General features: G+C 41.4%; 1 protein-coding gene across 1 annotated transcript in view; it reads left to right on the forward strand.

Annotated features, from left to right (window-relative positions):
• The window catches only part of ADTRP (androgen dependent TFPI regulating protein), an 85,422-nt gene extending 79,132 nt beyond the window's left edge, over window positions 1-6,290 (forward strand). Inside the window, exons 5-6 of the mRNA XM_066264922.1 lie at window positions 91-242; window positions 6,184-6,290. Of these exons, the coding sequence (XP_066121019.1) occupies window positions 91-242; window positions 6,184-6,215 (184 nt within the window). The 3' untranslated portion in view covers window positions 6,216-6,290. The remainder of the gene's footprint in view (window positions 1-90; window positions 243-6,183) is intronic.
• The last annotated feature ends 14,332 nt before the right edge of the window (window positions 6,291-20,622 follow it).

The raw sequence follows: 20,622 nt of genomic DNA on the forward strand, positions 1-20,622 counted from the left end.
TTCATTTGCCTGAGCTCTAGAACTCATTTCTAAAAAGAAAATAGCTTTCCCCCTACTGTCCTAATTAGTGTGGCTTGTCATTTTCCACAGTGTCCTATGGATCTACTATAAGACTGGTACATGGGTATACCCTGTGTTTGCAAAACTCAGCGCAGTGGGCCTAGCAGCCTTCTTCTCTGTCAGCTACATCTTCAGTGCCAGCATCTACCTATTTGGAGAGAAGCTCAACTACTGGAAATGGGGTCAGTTGATTTCTCTTTTACCTATAAGGCACTTCTTCATAATCCTCTCTCTACTGCTCCTGGGAAGAAAGGGGAAACTAGTTCAAAGCAGAAGGCAAAGGAAAAGCCTGGAGGAAGGCCATACTTTCTCAAAGAATCTCATCATATCATCTCCCTTCCTCCCATAAAAAATGTCTCATTTAAATTTAAGGCTAAAAATAATCTTTAAAGAATTTAAGAGTCAGAGAACAAGTAGTCACCAGCCCTAGAATGAAGAAAAAAAAAAAAAGGATTCAGGTTCTTCCTCCCTTAAGTAAGGGCTTGAAGGAAACAAGATGTTTAAATGTCAAGGTTTTTTGTTACTTGTATAGATTTAGCTTGGTTTGGTTTGGTTTGAAGGAAATGACCCTTTTAGGTCTTCCAATGTCAGCAATACCTTCGAGGATGAGTTCTCATCTCTTTCCCATTGGGTCACTTCTCAGCCTTTAGTAAAGCAATTACCAGATAAGATCACATCCTATACTTGAGGTTGAAATTCTCATCTAGACAGGGTCTTGGACAATGGGAGTATGTCACTGAGCTAAGCTTTCTAATTATAGGTGGGTAGAACAAGGTTGCTTCTTCATAAGAGAAAAATAATTATTTTTAAAATGGAAAATTTTATTCCTCTCCCTGCTTCTCCTACTACCCCAACCCCTAAATATGATTTTGTGGGAAAATTAATCACCAAAATGTCAGGTTGCAAAACAGCCATGATTTTTTCCCTACCCAAGGAGAAGTGCAGGAACTCTACTCTGATTTTTTATATAAGTAAGGTGAGGGTCACATACAGCCCCCCACACCACATGCCCACATGCCATTCTGTTCCATCAAAATAGAAATGGCAGAAGAGGCAGCTTCCACCCAATCTCTAAGTTGGTGTGAAAAACGTAAACTGTATATGCAAAAAAAACAACAACAAAAAAACCCAGAAAAACAAACAAACAAAAACTTTAAACAAACTAACAAACAAACAACAACAAACATGACAGTTTCAGAAAATTTAATTCAAGAGTGCATATATCTGAGAGGAGACTGCAACACTGTTAAATAAGCATCCTGTTTGGCTTTTTCACCTGTTTTTCACTTGTGGAGAATTTAAGTGGTTAAGAAAGTCCCAAAGGCAATATCCTCCTTGAATGCAAACACTTAAAAATAGAATATTAAAAATTACTCCCAAAATCAGGACTCCAAATCACAGGAAACTAACCAGAGGGAAAAAAATGTATTGACATTTCAGATGTGTTAACATTTCATTCAAACTAGTTTGGGCTCCTTGAAATTCTGGGTAAAGATTTTTTTTTTAATTATTTTTTATTTATTCATTTTTTTAGAGAGGAGAGACAGAGAAAGAGGGAGAGAGAGAGAGAGAGAGAGAGAAGGGAGGAGGAGCAGGAAGCATCAACTCCCATATGTGCCTTGACCAGGCAAGCCCAGGGTTTCGAACCGGCGACCTCGGCATTCCAGGTTGATGCTTTATCCACTACGCCACCACAGGTCAGGCAGGGGTAAAGATTTTTTGATGCCTTCCTCAAATCTACATTTAAAAAAAAAGAAAGAAAGAAACTAATCCATTTAAAATTTGGCAGAGAAAAAAAATTGATTACTCAGAGCTTAGAGAACAGTAACTTTTAAAATCAATCGTATTTAGCTCATTAATGATTTTTAAATTATTGGAACAGTGACCAAAACATTCATTAAATTAAAAAAGAAAATTTTCACTATATTTAATATTTTTGAATCTTTATTTGCAACACCTAGCTCTTTTTAATAAGCCTTGTTGTTTAAATACTATATCCAACTTTTCACTAGAGATAAGTCCCAAAGAGCAAAGAGGCCAGTGTTGTCAGCATGTAGACTCTCATTTGCATCATGCATATGTGAATGTTTATGTGAGTTAACTATTGTAAATGGGCAGAGACTACTGTCTCTTCTCTCTTCAGATTTTAACTCCTTCAGAGTAGATTGAGTAAAAAGTCATTTATTCTATACTGCATCAAAATAGGATCATAGATGTGTTAAATTCTGAAAAAATCTTAATTAAAATGGTTGACTGAGCATTAAAAAGAACTTAGATTACTTAAAATTACAATGGCAGTGACCACGTTTTTTTATTTGTTTGTTATGTTTGTTTGTTTGTTTGATTGATTTTAAGGAGAGGATGAGGAGGCAGAGACAGACTCCTGCATGCACCCTAATGGGATCCACCCGATATGCCCATTAGGGGGTGATGCTTTGCCCATCTGGGGCTGTTCCTCCATTGCAACCAGAGCCATTTTTTAGTGCCTGAGGTGGAGGCCATGGAGCCATCCTCAGCTCCAACTTGCTCCAATCGAGCCATGGCTACAGGAGGGGAAGAGAAGAGAGAGAGAAGCAAGAGAGAGAGAGAGGAGTGAAGAAGCAGATGGGCGCTTCTCCTGTGTACCCTGACCAGGAATTGAACCTGGGACTTCCACATGCCGGGATGATGCTCTACCATTGAGCCAACCGGCCAGGGTCGGCAGTGAACACTTTTAAACTGCCTAACGCTAAGCAGAGCTATCTATGTGAACACATTTTTCCGTGTTCTAATCTGCTTAAAACACTCCAAGGCAGCGGTCCCCAAAATGAGGATTTGGCATGGGTATTTTTAAAAGTTTTCCAGTCATTTTAATTTGCAGTCAAGGTCAAGAGCCACTGTCACAGAACAATATTTCTCAAACTCCTACATGCCTACAAATCTTGTTGACATAAAGATTTTGTTAAAATGTGGATTTTCATCCAGTTATACCTTGGGGTTCTTTCCTTCTAATGTGTGGTCCAGAGAGATTGATGCTGCTGGTCTGAGGACAGGACCCTCTATGCCAGAGGACCCTGGACTCCTCCAAGCATAGATAATTATGTCTACAAGCATCATTGTTTGATGCAGTGTTCTCCCAAGTCAGTCTTGGACTATCAAGAGTGCTGGTAGTGATGGCCACAATTCTTTTAATAGTATTTGCTCCACAGAAGATTTTTTTAAAGGATATTTTATTGTCAAAAGCAGCTTAGAGGCCACCTAGTTTACCTCCTTGGTTTTATCTACAAAGACATTTATTATAAGACCTGCCTTGCATGTTGTCCCTGATCATTTCATTAGAATCTTATTGTGAGATGACTCCTCATGCATTTCTAAAGCATTTTTGCCTTTTCTGTGCTAACTTCTCCCAAAACAGTCTCCTCTGGATTATTCCTATCCCTCCTCCTCAGCCTCTTTCCCCATGAGGGTTTCTCCACCAGCCCTCAGTGCCATCATTCCTGCTGCCTTTGCACCGTGGCTGTCCTCATCAGTGCTCAGATGTCATTCCTCTAACACCCTGTACCCCCCTAGCCATCTCCCTTCTCACCCTCCTCCCTGGCAGCCCACTAAGACTAGGAAAATGTTCTTCAAATTTTCAATTCAAAGTCTAACTGTAGTTTTTGTGGTTATAGATACATTAGGTGTAAATCTTTGTGAAGAATATGTTTGTAATTATCTTGTATTATGACTATTAGAATAATAAGATATATAATTACATACAGTATCCATAATGATGCTGATTTAAAAAAATGTTCCCTTTACCATGAAAGCAGAAAAATGTTTGGATCTTGCAGAAGATGAGCATTAAATGTTTGGCCTAAAATATCTCTACTCCTTGGTACTATCTAACAGAGGATAAATAAAGGACAAGTCCAGAGTGGACCAAACTTCCTAACCACCAAACAGGAGGTATTCCACTAGGAAAAACTTCCATCAATGAAGAAAAGAATGATAACAAACAACATTATTTCCCAATCAGAGTTTGAAATCCATTTTATAAACTTGTTTGTGTGAGATAATGTGATCTATTACTAAGTCAACAGTTTCCTTATCTGTAGCCATGCACTATGTAAACACGGTAAGAAAGGAATTTTGAAGACTCAAAGAAGCCTAGAAACTACTCTGCTCTGAGAGAATACAAGAATAGGGACCCACTCATACTTGCTAGAAACAAAAAGGAAAATATTATTTCTTTTATATTCATGCCATGTAAGTCTCGACAGAATGAAATGACTGTTGGAGCTCCACACAGATACACTTTTGGGGACAATGCCTTCTTTAGCACAGGGGTGGCTATGTGAGAATTTCTTAGTGCTCCATCTAGCTGCTTAGTGTCGGATGTGGGAGACTCTGTTCCAGTGAAAGGAATCACCTTCTCTCTTCCCACACAGGAACTTCTTATCACCACTTCTAGTCCTGCTTCTGTTGCTTCTCTCTGAGCCTTCATGCTCTGTTGTGTTTCTTAAATAGAAATGGAGCCTTCAATCCTTGGCACCTGGGGATTGAAGGAGTGAGATGATGATGATTACAGTTAGACTCAATGTATGTTGGTGGTGCTGGGGCGTTGGGGGGGGGGTGGTAAACAACATGAATAACAAAAGCTTTAGGAGCCCTCAGAACTAAAAGGGGAATAAATTTTAAAAGTTTACATTGACCAAGCTTTTGAATGTGAGGAAATAAATGTGTTATTTAGCATAAAAAAGGATTCATTAAAGGCCCCAAAGTATATACTTCAGAACAGAGATGGTACTGTATTTGTACTTATAGACCAAATATAAAGAAGAGCTAATTGGGGCAGAGAGAATTCACATCAAAAATTTAAAATAAGTGGAAGCACAAATAAAAAGAACGTAACTAAACATGACACAGCAGGAAAAGTTAGGGTGGCTTTGCTGGACTGCTGAAGTTAGGCTGCCCTGATGAGGATGACAAGAACAGAAAGAGGACTGTCCTTAAAAATGCTGAAGAACATGACATCATGCCTCCCCACCCCCGCCCCAAGCAAAGTCTCTTTCCATCCTCATTGAGATGTACACTTGAAACCTGTATGGTTTGTGAACCGTGTCATCCCAATAAATTAAAAATATATATATACTGAAAGACATGAATACAAGGATGGCCATGAGGGTGCTGTAAGTAGGAACTGGCTGTCCCAGAAAGTCAGTGTGATGATGAGGCCACAAGGAAGACTTCAAATTGTCAGTCACTAAAGCCTCTGAGAAAAAAGTTCTTTCAAAATAAAGATTAAGGAAATATTTAGTGTTTACTATTAAGAATATAACTTAAGGGGTGGGGGAGGGGAGAGAGACTCAGGGTTTACAGGGTAAAGCATAAATTAGGAGCGTGAGGTTGCTGTGGTACTACAGAGCCAGAACTAACAAGACTCTAAGTTCCAGAATAAACAAGAAGAGACTGAGTTGAAAAAGTTTTCAAAGTAGGATTTATAGCATTTACCAATAGATAGATAATGAGTTAATAAAGTTTTAGATATTTCAAAGCTTATGCAAAGATTTATAATCATCAAATATAGAAGTAACAGCTTGTTGGCTAAATAAAACTCATTCTAGAATCTAATGCTGTACTTTCAGCTGAATAAAGGTCCTTTAATGAACTTGTTAAAAACTAATCAATATGCAAGTACTTTTCTGTCCTGGCTGATAAGTGGATTTGGTGAGAGGCCACAGAATGACCCCTAATTATGGGAATATTCACTCTTCTAGCTCCTCTCTAGTTCAATGTGTTCTCTTTTTCTCCATGTGCAAAGTCCTCAAGTTTGTCTGTGGATTGTGTACACTCTGTAAACACGCGCCCAAAAGCAACAGCATTCAGCAGCTCATATTAGATACACAAAGCCACATGAGAACCAATGGCACCATTGGTCAACTGGCTGGTTGTTGAGCTGAGCACCAAGGGGAAACAGCGGAGTGGCTTCTTGCCCCTGTGATAATGGTGGTAGTGTTTTAGAACTCCTTAAAAGTACATCCTCTTGCTTTGGGAAAAGTGTCCTCGACTTTCCACTGCCTTGAGTCCACTCTCTACCTACATTTGAACACCCATTAGGGAAACCCCCAAATCTGAAGTCTCTCTCTGTTCTTGTCTGCACAGGTGACATGGGACAACCAAGGAAGAAGAAGTGATTATATGCTGTTTTCCAAGAACTAAAAAAAGAACAAAAAACCATGAGAGTCCTTTTTTTTTCATCTGTTTATTGGGGGTGGGGATGGGAAGAGTAGGTGGAGAAACATAAAACAGTAGAAAGGACAGAAAACAATATTTAAATTTAATAAGAGGGTTATAAAGTTAGCTTAATTTGAGGACTCCTGGGTTTTGAAAGGCTTCCTACATGCAAAAAATAACTCCTGCTGTCTCAGAATTTGTTAACTCCTACTTTCTCAGAATTTGTTACCTTCCTCTGACCTCTGTGGAGAATGGTCTGTGGTCAAAATCTGGCCATAGGCCAAAGACACTCATAAACTCAGTGTTCAACAATGTTTAGGCAGATAAAAGAATTTAACAAACTATAGGAATGATCCCTGAAAGTATAGTCTTGATAAAAGAATTTAAAATCATTCAACCTCTTCACTTTACAGAGGAAGTAGCTGAGGGCCAAGATGAGAAGTTACCTGCATGAGGCCTAAGAGCAGGGGTCCCCAAACTTTTTACACAGGGGGCCAGTTCACTGTCCCTCAGACCGTTGGAGGGCCGGACTATAAAAAAAAACTATGAAAAATCCCTATGCACATTGCACATATCTTATTTTAAAGTAAAAAAACAAAATGGGAACAAATACAATATTTAAAATAAAGAACAAGTAAATTTAAATCAACAAACTGACCAGTATTTCAATGGGAACTATGCTCCTCTCACTGACCACCAATGAAAGAGATGCCCCTTCCGGAAGTGCGGCGGGGGTGGATAAATGGCCTCAGGGGACAGCATGCGGCCCATGGGCCGTAGTTTAGGGACCCCTGCCTAAGAGTGTCAGAACTGAGACAAGAACTTTTGTCTCACAGATAGATCTTTTCACTCCCAGTCCTGTACCATTCTTTAATAACCCCAACTTTAATAAACTATTTTCATGGATTGCTTATCGTTATTTTTTTCCTTGGTCTAGATAGCAGTGTAGGGAGATGGCAGCTGGAGTATAATAGCAAGTTATTTGGGGCAATGACAAAATAAGTTATAAAAATATTAGGAAATCTGTCCCCCTTGTGAGCAAGCATTCAGGACAGTTATAAACACTGAACATAGTGACATTTCAAAATCTCTTCCATTCAAGTGTCAGTTAACTCATCAAATAAATGTATACTTTGCTTGGGGAACAGTCTAAGTAGGAACTGATAGGATTATAAGGACTGCTGCAATTGCTTTGGTCTAAAGCACTTTGCTGATTTAGTTCATGATTTAACAAAGCTGATTGTCAGAAAGCACATTCATGAACCTTGCCTCAATTTTCCTGGTAAAATTTTTCAGGTCTTTTTTATAGGCATATTGTATAAAAAACACAAATGACACATGTCTAGTGGTAGGTAAAAATATTCAAATTTATTGGTGTGGCATAGGGCCTAGGGCAGTTGAGGTGTGGCCACCAGAGTAAACTGTACTTGGGCTTTCCAACCAAACATGATACAGGAGATATTTGATGAAATAAATAAAATCGGGTAAAACTATGCCTGAAACCAAATTAAACCTTGATTGCCACATAACTAACCATTGTGCAATATCTATTTGAACACCAGAAATACCACAAAAATACCAAGAGTGGTCTTGCAGGGTTAGGGAAGAGAGCAGGCTATACCATCAAGGCAGGAAAAGAAAGATTAGGACAGGCATCAAGAAAAATGTTTGGTCCCTACTCCTCCACTCTCATTTAATTTGAGCCTGAAGTCTTTCTTATTTCAGCTGGGAACTCACCCTCTTCTCCTATACCAGCTCTTTCTTTACTGCTCCAAATATTTGGTCTCAGCAGGAGCACAGAGGCAGTTGTTACAGTGGCAATTCCCCAGCTATGAAGCCCACAGGGGATCACCCAAATTTTCCATACCCCAAAGATGACTCAGGCTGCATACTTCTCAGAGTCATAGTAAGCTCTTGCTGGGATGAGCCTGCAGATTTCTATTTGTGGCTTTACTGTACCCAGGACCAAATTAAACAGTGATTGCTGCATGACTGGCCAGTGTGCAGTATCGATTCCAACACCAGAATACCTCAGAACCATTTCCCATTGAGCTCATACATAAAGCACACAATGTTTCCTTGGTGCTGCTGTAGCTTTAGAAAAGAGACACAACAAAACATCTATAAAGAACATGGATTAAACATTCATTAAAATGTATGCAGTGCCTAAATAACACTATGTTAAGCTATTAGTGCTTAAAAAACAATACATTGATGAGATAACCAGCAATAATATTAGTGTAGTGTCATGTAATTGACAGACATGCTTACCTCCATGATTTCATTTTATCCTCACAAAAATCTCGTGAGAAGAAAAAGTATTATGTTCTCATTTTACATATGAGTAAACTGAGTGTCTAATATTGGTGTGCTGGTAAATGCTTAAAAACCAACTATCTGGGGGAAAAAATTAAACTTCTGATTTATAGTGTTTGCCCATTTCTATGGTGTAAACACTTTATCATGGCTTTTTCAAGCTTTCAACAAGTCTCTAAATGTTGAGTTGTGAAGAGATGTGAACAACCACTTGGTTCTTGCAAGCCTGTCCAAGATGGCTTCAGTTTAGCACTGGGTTCAGAGGAAGGAAAAGGGATGGTCCAAGGTCACACAGATGGTCGATTCCTGAGCTAATGTTCCTTTTTATTACAGAGCAAAGCAATAAATGATCATCTGAAAACTTTTATTTAAAAAAGGAAGAATGTATGTATATCTGTAAGGCTGTACAAAAGAAAGAGGTCAGGGGACCCCAACTTGATGGAAACTCTTACCCATACATACAGAAAGAGGGAGGAGCAACACTACTGCCTCATGAACCTCACAGGTTCATCCCGTGCTTATGTTCTGGAAGCGCTAACACGTGACATCAATTTTAAATTTGGGGAGACTTATCTTGCTTGCCTAAACAATATATTAGCCCTACCCAACCACCATCCAAAAAGGTGTCATACATTTCTCAAGCTATTTCCATCTCTTCTGCACTTACTCACAACACTTGTCATAACAGGAAGTCATTTTCATCTACTGTAATCCCCAAACACATTGTGCCTGCACACGAGGGAGTGGGAGCGGCCGAGGAAGGAGTGGAGTAAAGCTAGGCCTCCCAGGAGACTGCGTGGCTGAGCACTGAACTCATCCCAAACCTGGGCATCCCTCCTTTGAGGGCCAAGTGTCAGAAACCAGAATCCATATCCAGTCACTGCTTTTCTTTCTCATGCAGTTGTTGGCTCAGTTCTTTTTCTTTTTCTTCTTTTTATTTTTTAAATAAAGCTTTTGAGTAGGCAGCCAGAACTGTTTATTTATAGCTGAGAATTTTCAATGCTGTAAAAATTAGAAATCATTGCTGTATGAGGCCTGTGCCCACTCACACATGCAGAGCTGCTATCTGTGAGTCCTTTCACAGAGTTTGACTGTACACAATCTAAAATAGGAGAAAATGACATGCTCCAAGTCAAATGATGGAGTCACAGCTAAACTGCAAAGCAGAAAACCAGCAATTATTTTTCCTCAGCACAATATGGGGAGTATGGCAGGTGCAATTATCCAATATTATTTAACAGCACTGGTTTGCAGTATAGGAAGAAAATAAAGGTTTCCATGTCTTGAGAAGGAAAAAAATAGAGAAAGAACCTGCCTCCTGGCTCCCATTTCTGTGGATTAAGCTGGGTTATGTAAACTGAAACTGGCCAGGATTTCAAAGAGGAAAGAGAACCACCTGGCTCCCTTGCCCTTCCTCATGGAAGTTCAAAACCAGGAAGCAGGTGACCTGCTTCATTAGGGACTTCTGAGGAAAGGCTCCTTGTCTTGAGGGCTGTAAACAGCCTCTGAGGAGGGGACTGCAGAATGGCTGGATTTGCCGAGTTCCTGTCCTTGTGAGAGGAAACCTGTCCTGCGCTGACTCTCCCTCCCTCAGCTGCATGAATATTGTAAGGTATTTTTCCCCACCAAGAAGGAAGAAAGGGGCTGGAGCCATGAAGTGTGGAATAATAAAAGGCTTTATTGAGTACAGAGCACTTCCCACCCGACGAGGTTCTCTGGTCCCGAGGGGCAGGGCTCAGAGAAGTCGCAAGGGGTGACTCGTGTGGGAGATATTTAAAGGGTCCCTAGGGTGGTTGAGCTAATATGACGTGGTGAAATCTCACTGGCTGATGGAAGTGTCACTCTTTTCCAAAGGGTTCCTGGGAAGTTTCTTTGGGTGCGCTTGGTTGTGAGCAGTCCTAGCCAAAGTTCCCAGGCCTGACCTTTCCCCATTATCCACCGACCTTACATTCTGACCTTTTATGTTAAATAGAATAGGGGTGCCGTTTATTTGTCTGGCTACTTCCTGCTGATCAGGGGCGTCTTGGGGAGAGGGAGATCAGCAGGTAGTGGTTTTGAGGGGTGTCAGGAGGAACATCTGTTTGGCCTTGACTGGAGAAACTTCCCGGATGCAGTCCTGTAAGGATTTTTTTTAAAAGAGGAATAATAGTGAGATCTGCAGGGTCCAGGCTTTTGGTGAGCTGGAGATGGATGGAGTCCAGTGGTTCCGATTGCCAGTCGTCCTGTAAGGAGGCAAGCTTGAGGCAAAACTGCATGTCAGGAGTGGCTTAAAAAGGAGAAAGGAAGGGGTCCCATCCATTCCCATAACTGAGACCTGTGAGGGAACTAGAGGTCCAGAGTGTGATGGCAAAACAGAGAAGGTAGCCCCTGTGTCCACAAGAAATAAGATGGACTTACCCACTAGTTGCGGCAAACCCTGGGTTCTCTGAATCCAGGCTGTGTCCTAGGAGTTCGAGCGATGCACCCACCTGGGTGGCTTGGCCTTGCATTCGGACAGCTCGTGCTCCACGTAGAGGTGCTGAGGAAAAACCTGTTGCCCAAAGGGGCAATTGCTCCGCCAGTGACTGGACTGCTTGCAGTCAGGGCAGGGCTCAGTGGGCAGCCGTGGGCAGGGGCCCTGCTGGGACCAGTGACCCTGCTTGCCACACTTAAAGCAAGCTCCTGGTGGGGATTTTCTCTGTGGCCCAGACTTGGGTTGGGCACTTCCTGTGCCTTGCTGCTGTTGCTCTGCTGGCCTCAGGGCTGCCACAAGAGCCTGGGTTTGGAGTGTTACCTTCTGCTGCATGCAGGCCTGGCAAACAGCCTTGGCCTGTTTCTACTAGTTGGGACCATTAAAAACTTTAAATGCCATGTTCACAGGTTCTGGATAGGGGTTTGGGGGTTGAGAATAAGAGGAGGGGGCTCATGGGGAGCCAGGCACCCAGATTCCACAGGAAACGCTGGAGCCAGAGGCAGAACAGGGCCAGAACTTCCTGCAAGAAAATTGGGGTTGGGCCTTGGGGTCCTGAAAACTGGTATAAGAGCCAATAGTAGGTGGAGAAAGGCCTGATGAAAGAGGGGTTTAAGCACACAGTGGAGAAGGGAGGGGCCCCTGGCCATCAGGGGAGGAGAAAGAGAGACTGGTAGTGGTGAATAAGAAACAGGATTTTGCAAAGGGAGGGGAGGGGGCTCTCAGAGGGAAGATACCCAAGTGAAAGAGGTCCGCAGAGGGACCAGAGATAAGTCCCGAGAGAGGGGTGCCCCTGGGGGTCATGCAGGAGGGAAAGAGAGTTGGGAGTCTGCGGAGAAGGAAAGATCAGGAGTGGAGGTTTTAGGTGAGGTTTCTCTGGCCAGAAAAAAGGCCTGTGTAGTGGAGCAGGTGACACAGAGATTAAGGATGGGTGTGTGAATAACTAGAAGCCATGAATGTAAGAGATCTCCAATCAGTTCCCAGATTTTTTGGCTTTAGTTAAATTGGTGAGGGTGTTAAAACCAAAAGTCCTTTCAGGAGGCTAATCCATGGGTTCTGTGGCCTGGCCAGAGTGGAGAAGAAGAACAGTTTCTTCTTCTTTAAGGAGGGAGATTCCTGTGCCCCCACAGCCACCCTCAGTCCTCGGAGTGGTCAGATTTGAGAACTGGCATCCCAAAACTCAAGCTCTGGCCACAAATGAATAAGGTAAAGTGGATGTGCTCTGGACGTCTCCACGGGCACATGCACTCGGAACAGAAAGACTTCCCTGATGTAGCTGTGGTTTCCGACAGGGAGTCTTGGCGGAAAGAACTGAGGGGAAGGCTGGAGGCAGGGGACTTACCACACCATGTGCCAGAGTGGGTAGAAAGTTGGAGATCTTGGTTCTTTCTTGGGGGGAAAGGGAAAAGGAGTGGTCCTTGCAGACTTCAAACTTCTTCCGGATTTCAGCACCAAAATGTAAGGTATTTTTCCCTGCCGAGAAGGAAGGAAGGGGCTGGAGCCATGAAGTGTGAAATAATAAAAGGCTTTATTGAGTACAGAGCGCTTCCTGCCCGACGAGGTTCTCTGGTCCCAGGGGCAGGGCTCAGAGAAGTCGCAAGGGGTGACTCGTGTGGGAGATATTTAAAGGGTCCCTAGGGTGGTTGAGCTAATATGACGTGGTGAAATCTCACTGGCTGACCGAAGTGTCACTCGTTTCCAAAGGGCTCTGGGAAAGTTTCTTTTGGCACCTTTGGTTGTGGGGGGGTCCTAGCCAAAGTTCCCGGGCCTGACCTTTCCCCATTATCCACCAACCTTACAAACATGAGTAAAAGTAAAGTGACCAACTTTTTTATAATGAAAAGGAGGACAAAACTAAATGGAAGAAAACAATATCATAAATAAAAGAAACATTTTATTCATTGCAACAATAATACACTATAATATGATAAATGCATAATAAAACATTTGTAATACTTTATATTATAATTATGCTTTCATACCTATTAATTTTTTATAATAATTGTAAGAAAAAAGTACTCATTTAGATACAAATACATCACATCACACGCAATGGATCAACTCTGCATCAATCGAATATGAACATTTACAGATTTGTCTTCCAATATCAAAAAGGAGGACACGCAGGAGGACACTTTTCGAGAAAGGATGGAACTTACAAAAGAAGGACTGTTCTCCCTAAGGGAAGATGACTGGCCACCTTAGAAGAGAAGGTGGCCCGCAAGAAATCCTTTTCACTTCTTCCTCAGGTCTCCCTATTTTGGCCTCTAACACACTTTTATTCCTACTCCTAAGCCTGTCCATAAACTGTCCAACCTGCCTGGAATGACCTCTCTTCTTCCAGCCACTATTGAATAAATGTGTTGTTGTCCTTGACAGCTTCAGAACTTACTGGGTCACGTCTCCCCATTGTCCACCACGACACCCCAGCACAGGCCCCAGCAGCCCTCCACCGCATCCCATCATGTCCCACCTACCTGCCTGGCTCTGTTTCCATAGCAGTGTGCAATACCAGAAAGAACATGAGCTTCACAACCAGACCGGATTTGAACTCAAATCCCAGCCCCACTACTCACAATTTATTTGGAACTTGGGAAAAAATCGTTTACTTTTCTGAGCCTTGGTCCCTTGAAGATAATACTGACCACAATAAAAAAAAAAGATTATTTAAAGTGGTGAAAGCAAGTGCATGGCATCCAACATTTCCCATCCTACCCTGCTTGAATGCAAGCTCCTTGAGGTTGTGCGTCATGTTTAGTTGTCTTATCCCCCACCAGGTCTAACTCAGCAGCATGAGGACACACTGAAAATACCTACAGAGTGACTTAAGGGTAGTTACAACTTCTTAATCCTAAGAGTTTCCTCACTAAATATCTTCCTCCTCTCTAGAAGCTGATACTCCCCCAATGTGAGACTCCTATTTTATTTAAGGTAGTCTCTTTTGTATTATATCTCAGAATCCTATTAGAACTGAAGATTACATTATAGTTTCATGTGATCTAACCATGGAAAGCACATTGATAAAATGGGACACAGGACAAATATAATTTGATGAAAATATGGGGAACAGGCTAGGAGAATGAAGGTTGCATGCAGGTAAAGTTCCAGACAGGACCACTGAATGGCCCTGATAACCCCAAAGACAATCTATGGGGTGTGAGTTTCCAAGCTGAGGATACTGCTCTTTGAAAGAGAAGTAGGGCAGAGGGAGCACCAAAAACAAATCTTTATACCATAATTTATTTTCCTTTAAGTGCCTGTGCACTCCTTCCTTACAGATTATACCTGCTGTCATTATGACCTGGTCTAATCTGACTCTTCATCATAACAGATACTTCTTGGCCACTCCTGCAGTATGATTCTTCTAGGACCATGGAAAGGATCTCTGCTCTTACTGCCAACCCATATATCTTTTTTTTAAATTTAATTGTGTTGACATAGCTTCTAGAGTCGCCCTGAATTCCCCTCCTTATTCCCCTTATTCCCTCCTCCCCCTTATTCCCCTCAACATCTCCCTTGTCCCCCTCTTGACAGCACCCTCCCCTTTCGCTTCAGCTTTATCCCTTCCTATCATCTCCTTTCCCTCTGTCCTCTTTTCCTCTGGTCCCTTTGATCCCTCTTCTGTCTCAATTCCATTCCTCAGTTCTCATTGTTTCTTGGATTCCTCAAATGAGTGAGGTCATATGATATTTTTCTTTCTCTGCCTGGCTTATTTCACTTAACATAATAATTTCCAGATCTATCCATGTTGTTGCAAAAGGTAATATTTCCTTCTTTTTCATGGCCCATAGTATTCCATTGTGTATGTGTACCACTGCTTTTTAATCCACTCATCCACTGACAGACACTTGAGCTGTTTCCAAATCTTCACTATTGTGAACAATGCTGCCATAAACATGGGAGAGCATTTCTTTTTTTCATTCGGTGATATGGTGTTCTTGGGATATATTCCTAAAAGTGAAATGGCTGGGTCAAAAGGCAGATCCATTTTAATTTTTTGAGGAATCTCCATATATCTTTTTTTTTCTTTTTATTAATTTTACTAGGGTGACATCAATAAATCAGGGTATATATGTTCAAAGAAAACATGTTCAGGTTATCTTGTCAATCAATTATGTTGCATACCCATCACCCAAAGTCAGATTGTCCTCCGTCATCTTCTATCTAGTTTCCTTTGTGCCCCTCCCCCTCCCCCTTCCTCCCCTCCGTAACCACCACACTTTTATCAATGTCTCTTATTCTCGCTTTTATATCCCACCTACGTATGGAATAATGCAGTTCTTGGTTTTTTCTGATTTACTTATTTCACTTCATATAATGTTATCAAGATCCCACCATTTTGCTGTAAATGATCTGATGTCATCATTTCTTATGGCTGAGTAGTATTCCATAGTGTATATGTGCCACATCTTCTTTATCCAGTCATCTATTGAAGGGCTTTTTGGTTGTTTCCATGTCCTGGCCACTGTGAACAATGCTGCAATGAACATGGGGCTGCATATGTCTTTATGTATCAATGTTTCTGAGTTTTGGGGGTATATACCCAGTAGAGGGATAGCTGAGTCATAAGGTAGTTCTATTTTCAGTTTTTTGAGGAACCACCATACTTTCTTCCATAATGGTTGTACTACTTTACATTCCCACCAATGGAAGGCAAAAATAAATGAATGGGACTACATTATACTAAGAAGTTTTTGCTCAGCAAGAGAAACTGACAACAAAATAAACAGATAGCCAACTAAATGGGAAATGATATTTTCAAACAACAGCTCAGGTAAGGGCTTAATACCCAAAATATACAAAGAACTCATAAAACTCAACAACAAACAAACAAACAATCCAATAAAAATATGGGAAGAGGACATGAACAGACACTTCTCCCAGGAAGAAATACAAATGGCCAACAGATATATGAAAAGATGCTCATCTTCTTTAGTTATTAGAGAAATGCAAATCAAAACTGCAATGAGATACCACCTCACACCTGTTCGATTAGCTATTATTAACAAGACAGGTATCTTTTTAATGTAAAAAAAAATCCCTCACTGGGGATAAAGCCTTCTATTTGGCATGCAGAGACAAATTTAATCATGGAAATATTTATGAAAGAGGTGACCTATTGACTTACACTCATTATGTTTCAATCATCAATGAAAGATATTTCATAATTTGAAACCAAGTTATTAATATGAGAGAGGGCTAGCTTGGCAGGGTGAAAATGGGATATTGTGAAGAAAAGAACAGCTACAGGAAGGATCATCTGCAGACTTAGAGGACAAACCTTGCCTAGTTCACAACTTTTTACCATGTGAGCTGCCAAGAGAAGACTGGGCTGTGTCTTGGCTCTCTACGCCTCCCAGAGAAGCTGATCTATGGTTAGTATGCTCCAAAATAGAGCTAGACAGTGACTGATGGGTCAATAAAATTCTGCATGCATTTGGAGTAGAAAGAGGAGGCACAGCTGTGACATTTCACTCTTTGTTTCTAGTCCTGATTGTGTGCCTGGCACTCCAGGAATTTAAACTTGTTTTATGGCTGGGGAGAGAAGTTTCAGTTGGGTTGTCATTATTCTTAAGAAGAAAAGCAACAGAACAAAGAAAGATATATGGATTCCATTTTCTCATGAAGAGATTTAGCCAGGGTTGAACTCCCCCAAGATTTCTTTTTACCCAGATGTCTTTCTAGCCAGTCCCAGAGCTACTGAAGTGTTTAAAAGGAATGGACACTTATTAAAGGCAAACTGTGTGCTGCCTTGAGAGCAGGGAGTACATTTTATTCACCACTGTGTTCTCCACACATAGCACAGTGCACAATATACAGTAGACTTTAAATACACACTTGATGCTCAGGCAGATTTAAGTAATATGCTCAGGTATCTCCTGCTGGCATTAACATTCAAAACTAGATCTATCTGATCCAAATACCTTAGTACACTGCTCACAAAAATTAGGGGATATTTAAAAATGAATATGAAGTGATAAAAGATCCCCTAATTTTTATGAGCAGTATAGTTTCCACTCTACCAATGGCTTTTATATAATATTTCCTGATATCCTCAGAAATACCATTTACCTCATGACCCAGTACAAACACACACACACTTGCATTTTTGTGTGTGTGTATTTTTCTGAAGGGAGAAGCAGGGAGGCAGAGAGACAGACTCCCACATGCGCCTGACCAGGATCCACCCAGCATGCCCACCAGGGGGCGATGCTCTGCCCATCCAGCTGTTGCTCTGTTGCAACCAGAGCCATCCTCAGTGCCTGGGCCAGCTCCAGTGGAGCCTTGGCTGCAGGAGGGGAAGAGAGAGACAGACAGAAAGGAAAGGATGAAGAGTGGAGAAGCAGATTGGGGCTTCTCCTGTGTGCCCTGGCAGGGAATAGAACCCAGGATTTCCACATACCGGGCTGATGCTCTACCACTGAGTCAACCGGCCAGGACCACACACTTGTATTTTTCATATATATGACAGACCCCTTAATTTTCTACCCTACTATTTTCTATTACTTGAAATACATTATGACCATTTGATTCCTTAGTGCAACAATAAGGTTGCAACTAATAAGTTGAACAACATTGCACTTTACCATGCTGTAGGATTCACTGAACAAGTAATTATAAAGCACCTACTATGTGTTTGGCCCTGGCCAGATACATGCAGAGCGTGAGGATAGGGACATGAGAGTCATCATCCCCACCACCTGCATGAAGATTGCAGGTTTCCATCCTTTCATCCTGCAGCACTTTTGGGAATTGCAGAGCCAGGTCCTGATTTTCCAGCTCTCTCTGTTAGCAGCTGCTCCACTAGACTGAGCTCCTTTGAGATGCTGACAGGAAGAAGAGAAAGAAATGCTTCCTCTGTAAGAGCTTACAGAGCCTTCTGCTGAGGCTTACATCTAGACTGAACAGATAGATTTGGTTACATTTTAGGGATTTGTTTTCACTCAGCACTTAATTTTATTAAGTCTGAAATTATGAAGTTAGATGACATAGAGTTAGGAAAACAGATGCTGCATAATTTTACCTTACCAGAAATCTGGAACACAGTTCTGAAAACTCTCAATCTAGGTGAGTTTTATTACATTTGAAAAAATTTTTAATTACATACTAATTCGATGTGTACTCACATTGTTATTTCATGTACATACATTAACTCAACTTTGCCTATTTTTAAAGTTGCGTGATTGAATACAATTCTTTTTGTTATAAAATAGACTACATTGGCACTGCCTGTATTTTCCTCTTCTAGACATCCTGCCATCACAAACTCTTAGTGTCCTCACATATCACCAAACTGAAAACAAGAGGCCAAGGAAGCTATCTGCAACCAATTCAGTCACGGTCTCCCTGCAAAGTAATGTGGCTTTCTGCATAAGCTTCACATCAAGAGAAAGAAAAGATCTGTTGCAAAATATCCTTCCAACTGACAAATGAACTTCCCTTGGACCCTCCTGGGAGTCCTTTCAGACTGCACATGAAATACAGGGAGTGGCTGTCTACACAATGGTAAAGGGAGTTTTCTGGGCATTCTAGTGGGTTTAATAAAAATGCCATACACACATGAATTTTGGTTTAGTGGTAGTTTACTGGGAAAGAATGAAATAATCAGTCCAGGGTGGGTCTCCAAGGATGAGAGCCAGCAAGTCCCTAAGCTATTTGTGCACAAATGTGTTTGTATGTGTGTTATAAAGGGTTGTGTTTGTGCACCTGAGATCAAAGAGCAGCAAGGCCTTTTTTGCTGGTTGATGGATGGAGGTGCCAATGGCAGGCAGCTCTTTGATTTCGATTTCTTATCTTACTTCCCCTCTCCTTGCCCCCTCCTACTCAATACTTGTCATTTTACATTATTCCACACGGTCACCCTGGAAAGACCCTCTACAAGTGCCAGTGGCCTTGGTTCCTATTAGACAATATCATCAGACTAAGCTGTTCACCTAATATCTAAATAATCCCAATTAACATTTAGCTAAAACTTTACCATTATCAGATTTAATTATATTTACAACATAAATTCATGTATAGTTGCAATTACCTATATCTAGTATAGCTATTATTATCTATATTGGTTTCCTAGGGCTACCATAACAAAAGACCAGAAACTAGATGGCTTAAAAACAGCAGAAATGTATATCCTCTCACACAGTTCTGGAGGTTAGCAGTATGAAATCAAGATGTCAGCCGCACTGTGCTCCCTCCAAAAGCTCTAGGAAAACATTTTCCTTCTGATGGCTCATGATGACCCTCAGTTTGTGGTTGCGCCACTCCAGTCTCTGGTTTCATCTGCCTCCATATGTGTCTCCGTGTCTTTTCCCATAGAGGGAATCTGTGTCCAAATCTCCCTCTCCTTTCTCTTACAAAGACAACAGTCATTGGTTTTAAGGCCCATTCTTAGTCCAAGATGTTTCATTCAAACCATTACACTACAGAGATTTCCCCCCACCTACCAGTGCACCTCTTCTGTCCACAGGGACAGTGCACTGCCTGTGGGAGAAGGACAAGGGGCCCCAGACTTAAATCCATCCACAAAATAGAAACCTTAGCTTCTCTTCTTATGATGTCAGAAGCAGGAGGAGGAGTGGCTTTCTGGACCAGGCCCTTTAGCTGGAGGAAAGAAAAGAAAGTTCATTCCCAGTACACCATGTTGGCTTGGAAATCTGACAGAACTCCTAGGGCAGGAACTCAAGGCCACACAAGCCCACTGTTGCCAGGTTTCTGTGATCTCTTTGTGTTCCTTTTCCTTTGTATCCCCCTTGATTTATGAGACGAGGGGAGATGATCAGTTCTCATTGAACTTACTGTGAAGATGATTAACTGATTAACTAATCACATCTACAAAGACCCTATTGCTAAATAAAGTCACATTCTGAGTTCCGGTGGACATAAATATTGGGGAGATGTTATTCAATCCAGCATATTACCCCTATTTTATAAATGAGAGGACTGAGGATCAGAGGTCATTGGATATCAAATTCTAACTTTTCACACTTCTCACTTGTCACCAATATTTTATACCATTGAGCACCTACTCCAAAGAGCCACTTGCCATTTATTATCTCTAGTCTTCCTCACACACCTAAAAGGTAGGCATTATTATCCCATTGTGAAGGATGAGGAAACTGAGGCTCAGTGAGAGTAATGGATTTTTCCCTCGGAGAATTACCTAAGAGGAATGGAGCCCATGCCTAGTGTGGTCAGCTGGGGTGCTGGCCCCCTATCCTTATGCCATATGACTTCTACAAATTCTTGCTTTTGTTTCCTTCATGATATCTAGGATATCAACCCTTCTGACTCCTCAATGTCAAAATGTTAAGCATTTTAATTTTAAGCCTTTGGAGTAAGAGCTGCTCTGGCAATATAGCTCAGATGGTTAGAGCATCATCCTGAAGCACAGAGGTTGCCAGTTTAATCCCCGGTCAGGGCACATACAGGAATAGATCAATGTTCCTGTTTCTCCCTCTCTCCCTTCTCTCTAAAATCAATAAAATAAACATAAAAAAAATAAAAGGTCCTGGCTGGTTGGTTGAGTAGATAAAATGTCAGACGTCTTGGGTTAAAACCCCCATCAGGGCACACAGTAAAAGCGACTATCTGCTTCTCCCCCC

This window comes from Saccopteryx bilineata, chromosome 3 (genome assembly GCF_036850765.1).
Source record: "Saccopteryx bilineata isolate mSacBil1 chromosome 3, mSacBil1_pri_phased_curated, whole genome shotgun sequence".
In the NCBI taxonomy this organism is placed as follows: domain Eukaryota; kingdom Metazoa; phylum Chordata; class Mammalia; order Chiroptera; family Emballonuridae; genus Saccopteryx; species Saccopteryx bilineata.